This window comes from Mustela putorius, unplaced genomic scaffold, assembly GCF_011764305.1.
Source record: "Mustela putorius furo isolate JIRA1106 unplaced genomic scaffold, ASM1176430v1.1 tig00000731_pilon_pilon_pilon, whole genome shotgun sequence".
NCBI lineage: Eukaryota > Metazoa > Chordata > Mammalia > Carnivora > Mustelidae > Mustela > Mustela putorius.
The window spans coordinates 937,276-955,417 of NW_025421461.1; the positions used below are offsets into that span (position 1 = coordinate 937,276).

The 18,142-nt window shown below is 40.1% G+C and overlaps 1 protein-coding gene across 1 annotated transcript in view; it reads right to left on the reverse strand.

Moving 5' to 3' along the window:
• The window catches only part of DHRS7B (dehydrogenase/reductase 7B), a 58,762-nt gene extending 41,348 nt beyond the window's left edge, over positions 1 to 17,414 (reverse strand). The window contains exon 1 of the mRNA XM_004776476.3: positions 17,337 to 17,414. Coding sequence (XP_004776533.1) covers positions 17,337 to 17,356 — 20 coding nt within the window. The 5' untranslated portion in view covers positions 17,357 to 17,414. The remainder of the gene's footprint in view (positions 1 to 17,336) is intronic.
• Positions 17,415 to 18,142: the final 728 nt, after the last annotated feature.

Genomic DNA, 18,142 nt, shown 5'->3' on the forward strand with positions numbered 1-18,142 from the left:
TGGGTGGCTCAGTGGGTTAAAGCCTCTGCCTTTGGCTCAGGTCATGATCCCAGGGTCATGATCCCAGGGTCCTGACATCGAGCCCCGCGTTGGGCTCTCTGCTCAGCGGGGAGTCTGCTTCCCCCTCTCTCTCTCTGCCTGTCTCTCTGCCTACTTGTGATCTCTGTCTGTTTTGATAGAGATAATAAAAGATAAATAAAATCTTTTTTAAAAATCAGCTTTCGGTTTTGATTTTCTTTACCTATTTCCTATTTTTCAATTTCACTGATTTCTACTCCCATTATCATTATTATTCTGCTTACTTTTGATTTAATTTTTTCTTTTTCCTAAGGTAGAAGATTAACTACTAATTTTGGATTTCTTTTTTTTTCTAATATATGCATTCAATGCTATAAATTCCTAAGCATAGTTTCCACTACATTCCATAATTTTGATAAATTGGAATTTCATTTCCATTTAGTTCAAAATATTTTAAAATTTCAGATTCCTTCTTTGACCCACATGTTATTTAGAAGTGTGTTGCTCAGTTTTCCACATACTTTGGGGCATTTTCCATCTACCTTTCTGTTATTGACTTCTATTTTAATTCCAATGTGACCCGAAAGCAGACAATATATGATTTCTATTCTTTTAAATTTGTTGTGTTTTATGGCCCAGAATGTGATCTATCTTGGCAAATGTTCCATGTGAACTTGAGAATAATTTGTAATCTGTTGTTGTTGAATGAAATATTCTATAGATGTTCTTTATATCCAGTTGACTGATGGTGCTGTAAACTTCAAATATGTTCTTACTGATTTTCTGCCTGGTGAATTATGTTCATTTCTTATAGACAGGTACTAAGTCTCCAATTACAATAGTGTATTTGTCTATCTGTCTTTGTAATTCTATCAGTTTTTAACCACATGTACCTTGACACACTATAGCTGGGTGCATACACAGTTAAGGAATGTTATGTCTTTTGGGAATATTTTTTACTCCCTTTATCATTATGTAATGCCCCTCTTTATTCCGGATCACTTTCCTTACCCTGAAGTCTGCTCTAAAATTAATATAGCTAGTCCTGCTTTCTTTTCATTAGTTTTAGCATAATATATCTTTCTCCATCCCTATACTTTAATCTATATGTCTTTAATACTTAAAACAGGTTTCTTGTAGACAACATATTTTTAGGTCTTCTTTTTGATCCACTCTCAAAATTTCTTTCTTTTGATTGGTATATATAGACCACTGAACTTTAGAGTGACTATTTATATAGTTAGATTAATATGTACCATACTCTTTACTGTTTTCTCTTTGTTGTCATCATTCTCTGGTCCTATTTTTGTCTTCCACACTTTTTCTACTTTTTGGTAGCATTTATGATTCCATTTTCTCTTTTTTAGAATATCAGTTATACATCTTTTAAACTTTTTTTAGTGCTTGCCTTACAGAATGCAGCATATATTTATAACTAACCCGAGCCCACTTTTAATTAACACTATACCACTTCACAGATAATGCAAGTGACAAAATACTAATTCCTTTCTTCCAACTCTTAAATCAGTGCTGTCATTCATTTCACTTATATATAAGCATATACAAACTGATACATTTTTCCTATTATTATTCTAAACAAACTGTTAGGCCAATCAAGAAGACGAAAAATAAAAGTTTTTATTTTACCAATGCTCTTTCTTCTCAGACATATATCTGACTTTCTGATCTATACCATTTTCCTTCTCTGAAGAACTTTTAACAGTTATTGCAAAGGCAAGTTAAAACTCCCTCAATTTTTGTTTGTCTGAGAAGACTATTTCTCCTTCACTTTTGACAGATTAACTTTCCAGGGCATAGAATTCTAGGCCTTTTGGGGCACCTAGCTGGCTCAGTCAGTGGAGCATGTAACTCTTGATCTCCAGATTGTGAGTTTGAGACCCATGTTGGCTGTAGACATTACCTAAAACATAAATATTTAGAAATTTTGTTTACAATTTCTAGGCATTTTTCTCTTAACATTTTGGAAGTTTCATGCCATTCTGTTTTTGCTTAGGGTTTCTGAGGAGAAATCAGATGTATTTATCTTTGTTCCTCTATGGGTAAGGTTTTTGTTTGTTTGTTTGTTTGTTTTGTAGGGGGTGTAGTTTTTATTTCTTTCAAGATTTTTTTTTTAATCTTTGATTTTCTGAAGTTTAACAATAGTATGCCTAGTTGTTCTGAGATTTTCTTGAAATTATCTTGCTTGGTATTCCCTGAGCTTCCTGGATCTGTGGTTTGGTGTCTCCAATTAATTTGGGAACATTCTCTATCATTATTGCTTCAAATATTGTTTCTGATTCTTTTTCTTTTCCTTCTGATATTCCCATTATGCATATATTACATCTTTTGTAGTTGTTTCATAGTTCTTATATATATCTGTCTTTTTGCTTTTCAGTTTTGGGAAGAAAGGACCATAAAGGAATAGCAAGGAACAGAAAGGAATAGAAGAGAAAGTTCCTATTGGCATATGCTCAAGCTCAGGGATTCTTTCCTCAGCCATGCCCATCAGAGACATTCTTCATTTCTCCTGGTGTTTTCTAACTCTAGCATTTCTTTTTTTATTCTTTCCTAGATTTTATATCTCTCTGCTTATATTATCCATCTGTTCTTGCATGTTGCCTTCTTTTTTTCCTTTTAAACTCCTTAGCATATTAATCATAGTTTTCAAATTATCAGTCTGAAAACTCCAACTTTCTTGCTATATCTGACTCTGGTTCTAATGCTGTTCAGTCTCTCCAAACTGTGTTTTTCATCTTTCAGTATGCCTGGTACTGTTTTCTTAAAAGGCAGAAATCAGAAGGTTCAGTTGGTTAAGCATTTGCTTTCATCTCAGGCCATGACCCCAGGGTACTGGAATCAAGTTCCGTATCAGCTCCTTGCTCAGTGGGGAGCCTACTTCTCCCTCTGCCTCCTGCTCCCCCTGCTTGTGTTCTCTCTCTCTCGTGTTCTCTCTCTCTCTCTCTGACAAATAAATAAATAAATAAAACTAAAAAAAATAAAGGAAGAAATGATGTGCTGGTTTAAAGGAACTGAAGTAATAGGCCTTGAGAAATGTAGAGGCAGTGGAAGCATGCTATGGTTCAATGATTAGATCTAGTCTTGTGGTGAGCCTTTCCTCTGAACTGAGAACTTTATCAGTGGTTCTTGGGGTTTTATCCCCCTCTTCAGATAGGACAGAATGACCAGACAGACCTGGAATTGAGTATTTCCCTAAGTAAGTTCCCTAAATAAGGGAACTTATTTTCCCTTTCCCTTAGTAAGTTCCCTAATTAAAAGAGTTTCTCCCAAGGGCAGGTTTTGTTAAGAACAAAACACTCTGCCACATTTCAAAACAGTTACTTTTCCCTCCCCATAACAGAAGCACAGGGGAATTTTCTCCCAATATTCACTGTGAGGGCCTGGTGGAAGTCCTGGAGTCAAAACTCACAAAACTATGAGGCCCCCTTTAGACTGGGTCCCTCCAGAGTTCCAGTTTTTAACTCTCAGACTTTTCCACATTAAGCCTCCAGCAATTTTCAATTACAGTTCAAGCTTTCCTACAGCAGTACTGCACGAATAAGTATTATTGTCTGTATCCACCCGTCTTGCCAATTTTGGTGGCAGCAGTTTGCTTTGTGATCTCACGACTCTCATGGACCTAAGAATTGGCTGATTTTTCCACTTGTTTTGCTTTTTACTTGTTAGGGTGGAAGGGCAACTTCTAAGCACCTTACATGTTGAATAAGAAACCAGAAGGTCCAACACCATTCTTTAAGACGAGAAGTTAAGCCATTAATCATATATGGTTGTTTCCTGTATATGAGGAGTAATTTTTCACTTATTGCTTTTAACTTTGATCATTGGTTTTCAACAGTTTTACTATGATGTATCTAGGTGAGAATCTTTGGGTTTACCCAACCTGGGGTTCACTGAGTTTCCTGGATATATATACCGATGTTTACAGTAGCCTGAATAAAATCCCCCAAAGATGTTCACATCCTATTCCCTGGAACGTAAGAGTATATTACTTTATTTATATGGTTAAAGGAACTTTACAGATATGATTAATTAAGGACTTCAAGATGGGGAGATTATCTTGCATTATCTGGGCAGGCCCAATACAATCATAAGAGTCCTCATAAGAGGGAGGCAAGAGGGATGAATCACAGAGTAGATGTGAAAACAGGAGTAGAAATTAGAGTAATATAAGGAAGGGGCCCTGAGCTAATAAATGCTGACGGCCTACAGAAGCTGGAAAAGGCAAGTAAATAGATTCCCTCTAGAGCCTCCAGCAGGAATACAACCTTGCTGACACCTTGATTATAGGACTTCTGACCTCAAGAACTACAAGGTAATAAATTTATGGAGTTTTAAGCTATTACATCTGTGGTAACTTATTATAGCAACAATAGGAAATAAATACAATGTTCTTCACCAAATTTGGGGACATTATTTTTTTTGTTGTTATTCATTTATTCATTTCAGAGAGAGAGAGAGAGGGCATGAGCAGAGGTTGGGGGGGAGTAGGGAGTGGAGAGGCAAAGGGAAAGGAAGAAGCAGGTTCCCTGCTGAGCAGAGAGCCCAATGCAGGGCTCCATTCCAGGACCCTGGGATCATGACCTAAGCCAAAGGCAGTCATTTAACAACTGAGCCACCCAGGTGCCCTGGGACATTACTTCTTTAAATACTTTTCTGCCCCATACTCTCTTCTTCTAGGACTTCCAAATGATAGTATACTTGATATTGTCCCAAGGATATTTGAAGCTCTGTCTTCAACCTTTGTTCTTTTTGCTATTTTCCCCTAGGTATGAGTCACAGTTTCCCGTTTTTTCAACATGTCTTACAAAATTTTTTGTTGAAAACTGGTTATTTTAGATATTACCTTATAGCAACTTCAGATTCTCATTTTGTCCTCTGGAGACTGCAGAGTAGCTGACTTTTAAAATTTGTTTAATAACTTGCCTGTACTAAACTTAAGGATTTTGTTTCACCCACAGTATGTGGCCAGTGATGTCTCTGCTCAGTTTTTCTTTTCTTCTTATTTTTATTTTTATGCTTGGATTCCTACTGGTGGTTATCTGAATATCTTAATGGTCAACCATTGTATGTCAGTATCTATGCCAAACACCTCAGACAAGTACAGCTTCTACCCTTTGCAGATGGATCTATGTGTGGTATGGGAAGTAATTTCAAAATTCAAGCAATTTTCAAGTCTTCATCAGCTTTTACTTTTCATCAAGCTTTCTCGTGACTAACTCCTCTGTAGTCGCACACTATCCAGGGATGTGTGGATAGCCTGGGGCCTTTTTTAGCAAACTATGCTCATACATGTAGCTTTCCAGTCCTCCGGAGTACGTGGTCCTGTCAAATTTCCAGCTCGTCTACTGATTCACTGCTTGCCCAACCAGGGCCACAACATAAGAATAAGAAAGCTTCTGGGCATGGTTTTTTGTTTTCTCTCTGTTCTAAATAAGGTAGCCCCAACAGTGAAATAGCTATTCACCTGGTTGAACTACTACACTAACTGAGCTGGGGGGATGGGATGGGATGGGAGGAGCTCTAGCAGGAACACCACAGATTCCCACTGGTCTCACTTAGTGTTTGATGCGTTTTCATGAAGAAATGCTTCTCAAATTTGTTGTGTGTCTTTGGTTGATTTCTGGACCTCTGAAATGGTTGTTTCTGACATATGTCCTGTTTTATAGTTGGTTTTGGGGGGAAATTTGCAACCTCTTTATCATACCAGAAGTCTTCTCAACTCATCCCAAGGACTTAATGGACTTTTTCCTACTACTAGAAATGAAACTGATGATCATAACGCAAACCTAATCAAATGGAAATTCTGTCTCCCAATTCATCCAATCTGAATGTCTTCATAATCAAATACTGCATGTCAACTAGAAACTTTCAAAAGAGATGGCTTCTCAGATATGATGTGTGGCCAAGTTAAATTTTAAAATGTTGGGGGTGGGGGAAGCAGTTAATTTTATTTTCAAGTTTATGAGAAGAAAAAAAAACAACAACAAGATACTAGATCGCTGTGAAATTTGCTTCTTGTTGGAAGAATTTACACTTTCTCACTTTATCCAGTATCCCTGGCCTGGTGTCAGTTGCTACAGGTGTCTAACCATAACTTTCTTCTGATAAAATGCAGAACCAAACTTTGTTTCTTACAATTCAGTAGTTTTTTTCCCAATAAATAATTTCTTTTAAATTTCTCTTGATCTTTACCTAAGATCAACTTTCCAGCTACCATTTTTCTATTGAGATTTAAGTGACAGGTATGATCATTTCAAATTACTGATATGATACAGCAAACTGTCTTTGGATCCAGCCAGACCTAGGTTCAAATACCAATAATCAGACTAACCAGGTAAGTATCTCTAGACAAGCTACTTGATATTTCAGCCAGTTTCCTTATCTGCAAAATATGTCTAGTACCTGCCTCACAGAGTTGCAGGAAGGATTAAAATGATACCAATTATCTCTACGATTACTGGGTTATCTACTTAGAAATTCGGTAGGTAATATCAGAAAGGGTGAAAAGAAAGAACAAAGAAGGGATGCCTGGGTGGCTCAGTTAAGCGTCTGCCTTTGGCTCAGGTCATGATCCCCGGGTCTTGGGGATCAGGCTCCTTGCTGCTTCTCCTTCTGCCTGCCATTCCCCCTGCTTATGCCCTCTTTTTCTCTGACAAATAAATAAATAAAATCTTAAAAAAAAAAAAGGGAACAAAGAAAATGAATAAATTTATCTTCCTTGCCATGTCTCATGTGAGTGTTTCTCAACCTGAAAATCAGATCAAGAAGAAAGCCCAGACTGTCTGATGCCTCAATGCCAGAGCTCCTGGAACACCTGGCTGTACTTGATCTGTCCGCATGTGGACTCTCTCTGGAGGTTTAAGCCCCTATCCTGTTTCCTGTGCCAGACACAAGGTGTATGTTCACAAATATTGTTGAATCAATGACAAACAAATGGGCAGCATATGTGAAATGAGCAAACTGAACACTGTAGCACCTTGGGCTCCCTCGAGGTACTCCTATCTCCTAGTTTTCAGGAGCTGGAACTTCAGGTCCCAATAGCTATCCCAAAGAGTGGAGAGCAAAAGCTCTAACACTTTTGTACAACCTACTGGATTGGACCCTTGGGAGGCACATGCACAATATGTAAGAACCACCACTTGTCACAATTTGTAAATCTCCAGGTTAAGAAGAGAGAAAAAAGCTTGCCCTTTGTAAAGACCTGTCAACTGATAGGAAAAGAAGGACAATGATGCTTTCAGATGCTTTTTATAAATTACACAATCCTACAAGATATAATATCACAATCCTTCAATCTCTTGAAAATGTAGCAGAAATTACTAGATATCCCAACTCCTGAAACCACAACTGCATTTCTATTTCTAATATAATTCATCTTTTACCTATTCTGTGATAGTTTTTAACACACACGAGGACTTTACTGGAGTGAAACAATAACAGTAAACAAAAGTCCAAACTGTACTTTAAAAGAGTAACTTTTAGCTTGTTACCATATATGGCTACTGTGAAAAGACAAATACCAATAACAATTACTTTTTTTAGCGTTTGCAACTTACTGGGCTACATATTCCATACCCGTGATCTCATTTCCTCCTCATAGCAATCCTATGAGGTAGGTATGATAGTGATTTCCATCTGCTAAATGAGAAAAGCTATGTGACTGAAGTCACATAGCTAGCAAGTGGCAGAACAGAGATCTGAACCAGGTTTTCAGACTCTAAAGTCCACATTAAGTGCAATAAATAGGGGGTAAATAATAATATTAGTAATCCTTTAGTTGGAGCCTTAAAAAGGAAGAATTTTAATACTATCTAGATGAACAGATTCCCATATTCAGCTGCAATCACCCAAACAAAATACAAAGGCTTTTATGCAAGAATTGAATATAAACAAGCTAACTGCTTAACAGAAACTCAGTACAATTTCCTTGATTCAGTTTAGCTACTGTTTTTTTTTTAAGATTTTATTTCTTTATTTAACAGACAGAGATCATAAGTAGGCAAAGAGGCAGGTAGAGAGAGGGGAAGGGAAGCAGACTCCTCACTGAGCAGAGAGCCCAATGGGGGGCTCAATCCCAGGACCCCGGGATCATAACCTGAGCCGAAGGCAGAGGCTTTAACCCACTGGGCCACCCAGGTGCCCCCAGTTTAGCTAATGTTTTAAGCCAATCTGGACTGTAATACCATACGTACTCACAAGAGAATTTTGAAGTAACAGTAGTTTCCTAATATACTTTCCAATTTAAAACTGCTAAGTACTACTCATATAAACCTAGAAAATCTTACATCTCCCTTCAAAACATAGTGCTCCTAATGCAAACATGACCTTACGTGATAAAATAAAGCTCTAGCTACAGCAAACAAGTTCAAACTACTGGTAAGCAACGTTCCATTAAATCAGCAGCTATCAGCAGACCATTCCCTCCACAAAGTAGATGAGTAGACAAGTGTCAGGTTACCGTAGGGCATGGGAGGGAGAGCCCAGGCAGAATCTAAAAGCATTTATTCAATTTCCTACCTTAGTGGGTGGCAAGTAGCTTCCAAGCTAAATTTATTTGCCATTCAACCTCAATTTCCAGCGTCTGGTTTATAGCTTTCCAGAACAGATTAATGGAGAGTTCATTTCTGCTTTAAAACCTTAACTTTACCTACCAAAGAAAGGTCTCCTATGTCTATAAATGGGGTTAGAAACAAGACAAAAGACCCAAAACAGTCATGTTTGGTAAGCCCCACATCACCAAACCAAGTCTTAACTTAGTTACAGTCTCAGACTCTTCCAGAAGTGGAATCTTAAACCAGCCAATCAGGAATCACCCGGTCAGCATTAGTGAGGTAATCTGTCTTATAGACCCCCGCCATCTCCTAAAGGAAAGTGACGTTGCCAAAACCAATCCACATTTTGCTAGTAAGGCTTCCTTGTTCCCACTCTCTTTTGCTTATAAAAGTCCTTCATTTTGTATAGCTCCTTGGAGCGCCTTTCTGTCTGCTAGATGGGATGCCGCCTGATTCATGAATCACTGAATAAAGCTAATAAAATATTTGAATTTCACTTATTTGAATTTTTGTTTTTTAACACTGGGTCGAACTAAGGAATGACATTATTGACATTAAGGAGGACTAGACAAGCCCTGGAAGAGTTAACTACGAGAGACAAGCGTTTTGGCTGGAAACTACCAGGAGTACCAATATACATTTTTCTTTGAATCAAGGTACAAGAAATTATGGGCTACATTTGACCATTTGAGGGTATCCTAACTATGCAAAACTACATGGAACTCACTTAAAAGTCCTCTTCGGAATAATCCCCATTCTGTGTGTGCTCTAGTCCAACATCTTATTGCACTGTAAGTTTAAGTAAATTTTAAAAATTGACTTTCTCTGTTTCCAAAGGGAAAGAGATCTTTTTTTCCTCCCTCCTTTTTCTTAGAGCATTTCTTTGAATAACCTAGTATTTATATAAAACTTTCCTCTGTCCTTTGATATGTATGCAAATCTTTTTAAAGGTTAAATAAGCTAGCTGCAGAACTCAGGAATGTTTTTTCGAAGGTCCTAAAAGCCATCTCTTTTAAATGCTAATACCCAGGAAGAAAGCGCCCCCTCTCTCAGTCACCGGAGGAGTTTAGCCTACACATCTCTATTCCCTGCACACGGAGATTAGAGAGGTTTTACTTTTCCTTTAGATAAAGGCAATTAATTGGTACAGATGGCCACCCCAATTACCAGGTGAATTTAGGAGGAACTACCAAAGCATATATATCAAATGGTGCTGTCAAGTCTTCTTACAAAATTACCATTAATCTTGAGACTGTGTTTGTAATGAATTATAAATGGTAGAGTTTCTTTTTTGTTTTTGTCATCTCATTAGCAGAGTACTTGCGATGTACCCCAGTCCTGGTTAATGCTTATTCAATTACAGAACTAGCTTCTTTCATTCCACATTTGTGGAGACCATTTCTTAGGTGGGCAGATCTTAACTTTTCCCCAACATAAATGTGGAGAAATTTTATTCCCTGCTTTCCCAACTCTGATGGCTCCCTCAATACAAGGAAAAGAAAAAAAAAACCCTCCCCAACAAGAGTTTGGTCCCCCCCCGCCAGGGACTAGCCCATTACTGTCATCTGAGAGCCAGATCCTCCCGTATCATTGCCTTTGTGACATCTCCACTTGGATTATTTCAAAGACATCTTTTTCAAAACGGAACTCATGTTCTTCCTCCAGGGGTTCCTATCACAGAAGCACAAGCTGGAAAATGAAGAATCAGCTCTGACAACCCCCTTTCCCTTCTCATCCCAGAGTGAAAATATGAACAAGCCCTATTGATCCTACCTCCTAACCAGTCCTGAGGAGCCAAAGTGACCTTTTACTAACACAGTCCCACTGATGATACTCTCGTGACTGAAATTCTTCAACAGCTTCCCACCATTCTTAGGATAAGCCTTAAATCCTTGGCACGACCTATGAGGCCTGTGTGGTCTGACCCCAGCCTATCTCTTCAACCTCATCTCCCTGACTCTCTCCCTCCCTCTCTGCCTTCCAGTCCCAGATGAGAGCTTATGCTCCATGAGGACGGAGACCACAACTATTTGTTCATGCTGTATCCCTAGCCGGGTGCCTAGCACATAACAAACGCTAAATAAATATTTGTTGAAGAATAATGCTGATAAGAATGCAGCACCTTAGGGGCACCGGGGTGGCATAGTCAGTTGGGCGTCTGACTCTTGATTCTGGCTCTGGTCACAGTCTCAGGGTCATGGGATCTAACCCCATGCTGGGCTTCACGTTCAGCAGAGTCTGCTTGTCTCTCTCTCTGCTCCTCCCCCTGCTCTCGTTCTCTCTCTCTCAAATAAATAAAATCTTTCTTTAAAAACCTGCAGCATCTTAAATGGAAGGCAAAGAAAACATTAAATTATGCATGGCAAAGGAAAAGAATGTCCTTATACGTTTGTATCCTAGGTGGCTAACATAGGGTGTGGACCACAGTGCAACTATAAAATATTTGTTAAATCATTTAGCAAAAGAGAGACAATATGATGAAACAAAATATTGACACTCAGTGTCTATTTAGCTTTGTAGTAGAAATTACCAATGCCAATTAAGTCTCCCATTTAGGTATTTATCCCTCCTCTCATCCCCAATCCCCATTCTGTGGGCAACCAGAGGTCTAATCACATATTTGAAGGAGGCTGGACTCCAATCAGAGCTGGAAAATAGATATGGTTTGTGGAATTCATTATAAATTCTGAGAAGCAAACAAACCAAGACTGGGGAGTGATATTGACCCCCACCTACATTTTGTGTTAGACTTGCGCAACATTTGCCACACAGTAACTATAAGACAAGCTCCTCCTATTCTCAAGGCTTCACACATGCCCTTCCCTCCCCCTGGTTCACCCTTCTCCTTGCCCAATTTAACTCCAACTCAATACTTAAAAGTCTCAGCTAAATATTTCCTCAACAGAGCCTCCCTGTCTCTCCTCACTCCCTCCTGGGGCCAAATGGCTGCATTATACATTCTCATAGCACCCTCTACCGTCCTCCATAGCATGCACCACAACCATAATTAATAATTAGTTTGTAATTCTTTACCTGCCTATCACCATTGTTAGACTGAGAAGCAACCTGACAACAGGGATTTTGTCTGTTTTGGCCATCACTGTATCCCCGACACCTAGCACATTGCTGGTAGAGAGTAGGTGTGTTCTGCTAAATGAAGGAATGACTGAAGTACACAGATAAGCACCAGCTTTTGGAGTACGTAGAACTGGTTCTGCCCTTACTAGCTCTTTGCCTTTGGATAAATTTCTTCCCATCTCTGAGCCCATTTCTTCCTCTAAAAATAACTATTGCTACTTTACAGAGTTATTGTAAGAACATATTTAGCATAAAGTTGGGCATACAACATTCAATGAATGTTCACTGTTATAATTATGGAGAAAAAGAGGAAAGTATGTTAGGGAAGACACATTCCACGCTCTTGACTAGAACACAAACACGGCTCCCTTTATACAAACATACAGTTACGAATCTGAATAAAATATTTTAAGTACACCATAGGAAAGTATTATCTAAAATTTTGAACCCTGAAGAAGAGGTCACAAGCAGTAATTTCTTTCACATCAGCTATTACATCACTCTTTCAAGATATGTGTGCTATGGGGCACCTGGGTGGCTCAGTCAGTTAAGCATTTGCCTTTGACTCAGATCATGATCCGAGGGTTCTGGGACTGAGTCCCACGCATCAGGCTCCCTGATGAGCAGGGAAACTATTTCTCCCTCTTCCTCTATCCCTCACCCCTGCTCATGCTCTCTTTCTCTCTCACAAATAAATAAAATCTTAAAAAGAAAAAAAAAGATATGTATCCTAAAGCAAGGGAAACAAAAGCAAAAATAAACTATTGGGACTACATCAAAATGAAAAGCTTCCGCAGAGTGAAAGAAACAATCAAAACTGGGTGCCTGGGTGGCTCAGTGGGTTAAAGCTCTGCCTTCGGCTCAGGTCATGATCTCAGGATTCTGAGATCGAGTCCTGCATCGGGCTCTCTGCTCAGCAGGGAGCCTGCTTCCTCTTCTCTCTCTCTCTCTGCCTGCCTTTCTGCCTACTTGTGATCTCTCTCTCTGTCAAATAAATAAATAAAATATTTTTTAAAAAACTAAAAAGACAACCTACTGAATGGGAGAAGATATTTGCAAATGACGTAGCCAATAAAAGGCTAGTATCCAAAATATATGAAGAGCTTATAAAACTCACCCCCCCCAAAAATAACCCAATTAAAAAATGGGCAGAAGACATGAACAGACATTTTCCAAAGACATCCAGATGGCCAACAGACACATGAAAAGATGCTCAACATCACTCATCATCAGGGAAATGCATATCAAAACTTCAATGAGCTAATCACTTCACAACTTTCATAATAGCTAAAACCAAAAACACAAGAAACAACTGTTGGTGAGGATGTGAAGAGCAAAGAATCCTCTGGCACTGTTGGTGGAAATGAAACTGTGCAGTCACTGTGGAAAACAGTATGGAGTTTCCTCAAATATTAAAAACAGAACTACCCCATGACCCAGGAATCACAATACTGGGTATTTACCCAAAGAATATGAAAATATTAATTTGAGGGGTGCCTGAGTGGCTCAGTCAGTTAAGCGTCTGCCTTAGGCTCAGGTCACAATCCCGGAGATCTGGGATCGAGTCCCATATGGGGCTCCCTGCTGGGCAGGGAGTCTGCCTCTCCCTCTGCCTGCTACTCCCTGTGCTTGTACATTCTCTCTCACTCTCCTTCTACATCAAATAAATAAATAAAATCTTTTAAAAAAAGAGAAAACATGAATTCAAAAGGATATATGTACCCCAATGTTTACTGCAGCATTATTTACAACAGCCAAATTATGGAAGCTGCCCAAGTGTCCATCAAAAGATGAATGGATAAAGATGTGGTGTATATATATATAATGCTCTGTGTGTGTGTATATACCTACACATATGATATATTCCCTGTGTATATATATATATATATGATACATGTATATTGTATAATATGTGTATATTGCATACATATATTGTATGATAAGTAAATGTATATTGTATAGCATGCTTATTACATATATTGTGTATACGTGTGTGTATATATACATCTATGTACATAATACTTGTAATTCAGCCATAAATAAGAATGAAATCTTGCCATTTGCAACAACATGGATGGAGCTAAAGAATATAACGCCAAACAAATTAAGTCAGAGAAAGACAAATACCATGTGTTTACTCATGCCTAATTTAAGAAACAAAACAAATGAACAAAGGAAAAAAAAAAAAACAAAAAACAGAGTCGTAACTATAGAGAACAAACTGATGGTTACCAGAGGGAGGTGGGTGGGGGGATGGGTGAAATAGGTGAAGGGGATTAAGAAAACATCTTTTTTTTAAATTAACATATAATGTATTATTAGCCCCAGGGGTCTGTGAATCATCAGGCTTACACACTTCCCAGTACTCACCACAGCACATGCCCTCCCCAATGTCCATAACCCAACCACCCTCTCCCTACCCCACTCCCCCCGGCAACCCTGTGTGTTTTGTGAGATTAAGAGTCTTTAATAGTTTGTCTCCCTCCCAATGCCATCTTGTTTCATTTTTTCCCTTCCCTACTCCCAAACCACTGACTTTGCCTCTCAAATTCCTCATTATCAAGGAGATCATATGATAATTGTCCTTCTCTGATTGACTTACTTCACTCAGCATAATACCCTCTAGTTCCATCTACATCATTGCAAATGGCAAGATTTCATTCCTTTTGATGGCTGCATAGTATTCCATTGTGCGTATACATATATAAAAATACATATATGTATATATATAGTACTAAATATATATGGTATTCCATAGTATTCCATTGTGTGTGATATATATATATATATATATATACATATATATATATATACACCACATCTTCTTTATCCACTCATCTGTTGATGGACATCTAGGAAGAGAACACTTCATCTTTTTTTTATTTTAAAGATTTTATTTATTTATTTGACAGAGATCACAAGTAGGCAGAGAGGCAGGTTGAGAGAGGAAGGGAAGCAGGCTCCCTGCTAAGCAGAGAGCCCAATTCGGGGATCAATCCCAGGACCCTGGGATCATGACTTGAGCTAAGGCGGAGGCTTTAACCCACTGAGCCACCCAGGTACCCCAAGAACACTTAATCTTGATGAGCACTGAGTAATATACGGAATTTCTAAATCACTATATTGTACACATGAAGCTAATATAACACTGTGTTAACTACACTGGAATTAAAATATTAAAAAATAAAAAAAATTTTAAATAAAAATTAAAACAACCTTCAAAAAGATGTTTATAAAGCCAAGACTCTTTCTGGATGTGAATTGATCATGCATTTATGTGGCTTGCACACTCTTGTATACAGTGTCGGGTTCTTAAAAAGCAAAGTACATCATCAACCCATTAGAGCAGGGCAGCAGGATTCCAAACCTGCACTTCAAAACCTAGAGAACCTCAGTCCAGCTGTGTTGACCTTGGCCCAGGATATGCAGATAAAACAACAGGCTTTTGCCTTTAAGTGCCCTTCCCTCCCAGCAGGAGACTCCAAGACTTAATGAGAAAATGTCCCTTCATTCCAGAGTTCTCCAGCATCTAAGGGTAACCTTTCTCTCCCTTCTGGTATATTCTACATTCCCCAAGATAATCCCCTTTAAAATTGTTTCTTTTCTCTCTTAGATTCTCCAAATTTAGACACATCATTCAACCTCTCTGAGCCTCAATTTTTTCATCTGTAAAAAATGGAACTAAAATAGTACTTCTCCGGGCACATGGGTGGCTCAGTCAGTTAAGCATCTGACTCTTGATTTTGGCTCAGATCATGATCTCAGGGTTGAGGAATAGAGAGCCCTGTGTCACACTCAGGCAGGAGTCTGCTGAATATTCTCCTTCTCACTTTCCCTCTGTTCCACCCTTCCCCAGGGGTGTCTGAAACAAATAAGTAAGTCCTTAAAAAATAATTAGGATAAGATAGTACTTCCGTCTTGGGCAAATGGCTCAGTATATGCCATAAAATTAAAACATGGTAACTACTGTTTTAGTGTTTGTACCAGATCCCTAATCAATCTACAATCCAGGAAAAAATTTACAACAAAGATCCTTTCCAATGATATAAATTTTTGTTTTGTTTTGTCTTCTCCAAAGTCTGTGTTTTCTACAATAAAAGAAACCCTCCATGCAGGGATAAAAGGAATGATCCTAAAGAAGCTTCAAATGTTGTAAAGAAAAATAATAGAACAAATTAGGTGGTCTTCTCTGTCTCCTGAAAAAGATCAATTCAGCAAAACATAATTTATGCATACACATCTTTATAATGCCTCCTTTTAAAGCGAGCCCTATTGGGACTACATAAACTACCATCAGCTGTTAATCTGGAATCTTCACCACACTGTCTTTGGGGACAACAGAAGGTCAGCCTAGAAAATCCCAGCGAGAAGAAGCACTCAGCCTTATTGGTCACTCCTGACCAAGGCCCAGTCATGACCCTACTTCTTCCTCCCATCTCGGCTCCTTCCCATCCTAAGCCTCAGGAGAAATAAAAAGCATCATTACCTTAGGAAAAAGTCGAGAGACTTCTGTGTGTTCTAAAAGCCCGCCTCCCCCACATATTTGTTGTGTGTAATCTCAGCTTTTGTAACTCCGCTGAAAGTATGTAATACCACTCACTTTACTCTTTGGTGGTGAAGAGTAAGAAAAGTTTCTACAAGAGACAAGAGTCCTAAGTTAGTTCCCCTGCCTACCCTTCTGAAGAATTAGATCATTTGTACTACTTGTATCTCTGGATCACCAGGCTAAGGATCCCTTGGTCCACCTGCCACTCCCTTAGAAAGCCCCACCTCCATACCGGTTGGAAGACGCGAAAAGCACTTCCTGGCAATTCCACTACAAGAATCAAGTATTAGCTCCCTAAACATAGGTGTCTATGGCGCCCAGAAGTAACTTCCTAACTCGCAGATCACTATACCAAGGGAAATTAAAAGAGAGTTCTATGGGTACCACTTATTTCCTAACTACTGTGTGGCAAAACACTAGGCGGGGTGCATTCTACTGGCAATCTCATTGACGTTTCACAACCACCTCACGAATACGGGCGCCTTATTCCCCAAATTACTGCCGAGTACCCAGGCGCCAAGAATTTAAGACATTTGCCCAAAGCCGCACAGGCAGAAAGCGGCGGAGCAAGGACTAGGGGAGTAAGAGATCTGAAACAAGCCCTTCCCGCGGGGGCTCCACAGTCAACCCTCCCCGCTGCCGTGTGACAAACGGGATCTCCTTTGCGAATCCTAGGTCTCTAACGCCAGGCTCCAGGGCCACCAGCCTCTAGCGCTCGAGCGTGGGTCACGCCCGCCACCGCGGGGCTTCACGTCGATGGGTGCGGAATCGGGGAAACGGACAGGCCCTAGCCTGTGCGGGTCCGCCGTCTCATGTCAGGCCCTCCCAGCCGCACACACCATCACCGGGACCTCAGCGAAGGCGTCGGCCGCCCCCAAGAGAAAGCGCCAGAGGCAAGGCTCGACTGTAAGCGCGCGAGAGCGGAGTCTTTCCTCAGAGCTGCGGGGAGCGGCGGTCGGCAGAGGCCGGCTCGGGGTCCGCGGCCTCTGCTCGGCCTCGACACCCTCTTGCCTCCCTTTGCCGGGGCCGGGAATGCACTCGAGTCGGGATACACCCGCGCGCCTCAGTTCCGGGACGGTCCCTCCGCCCCTCGCCACCGAGGTCGCTTCCTCCCCAACCCCTACCTGGTGGCCTCCGCGACCATGGTCAATCAACTTTATCCTCCCGCCTCGGAAGTGACGCGAGACTTCGCTCGCCCCGCCCGCGAGGCTCCGTCCAATCCCGGCCTTTAGGCTGCGCGTGCGTGTCGGGCGTGCGTTCCTCGAGGTGCCGGAAGGAGGCGCTGCACCCCGAGGTCTGAAAGGCGAACTCCTACCTAAGTGCCTTTCTTCCATCTTTAGGAGGGAAATTCAGAAGGAGGCCCGTTCGGGTTTCGTGCACTCTCTTGGTGGCTTGTTGGGGTGAGGGGGAGTGGTCGGTACCCTGGAGAATGTTTGGACTTACTATAAATTGAAAAGACATCATTAAAACAGTAATATATAAGATCAGTGGAAAAGAAGAGCCCACAGGCATGTAGTCATGTTTTCCCCCACAAAGGAGCCACCATAAAGCAATAGGAAAGTTATTTTCAGTAAATAGAGCTAAATCAATTGAATGCCGATATGGGGTGGGGGTGGGTTATGAGCCTCGACTCCTACCTCATACAAAAAATCAATTCAAAAGTAGAGCTAAATGTGAAACGTACAGCTCTAGAAAATAACACCACAGTATTGTGACCAGGACACGGAAAGTAGCAGCCCTAAAGACAAATGTTGATAAATTGGGCGTCCTTAAACTTAAGACATGGAAAGACAGAAGAGAGTACCATGCAAGGAATAGAGCCGAATAGATATATGCAATACATACATCTGGAAATGATTTTTATTCAGGATATATAAGATCTCTTGCAAGTAAATTTTTTTAAAAGATCTGAAATGGTTGAAGGGGAACC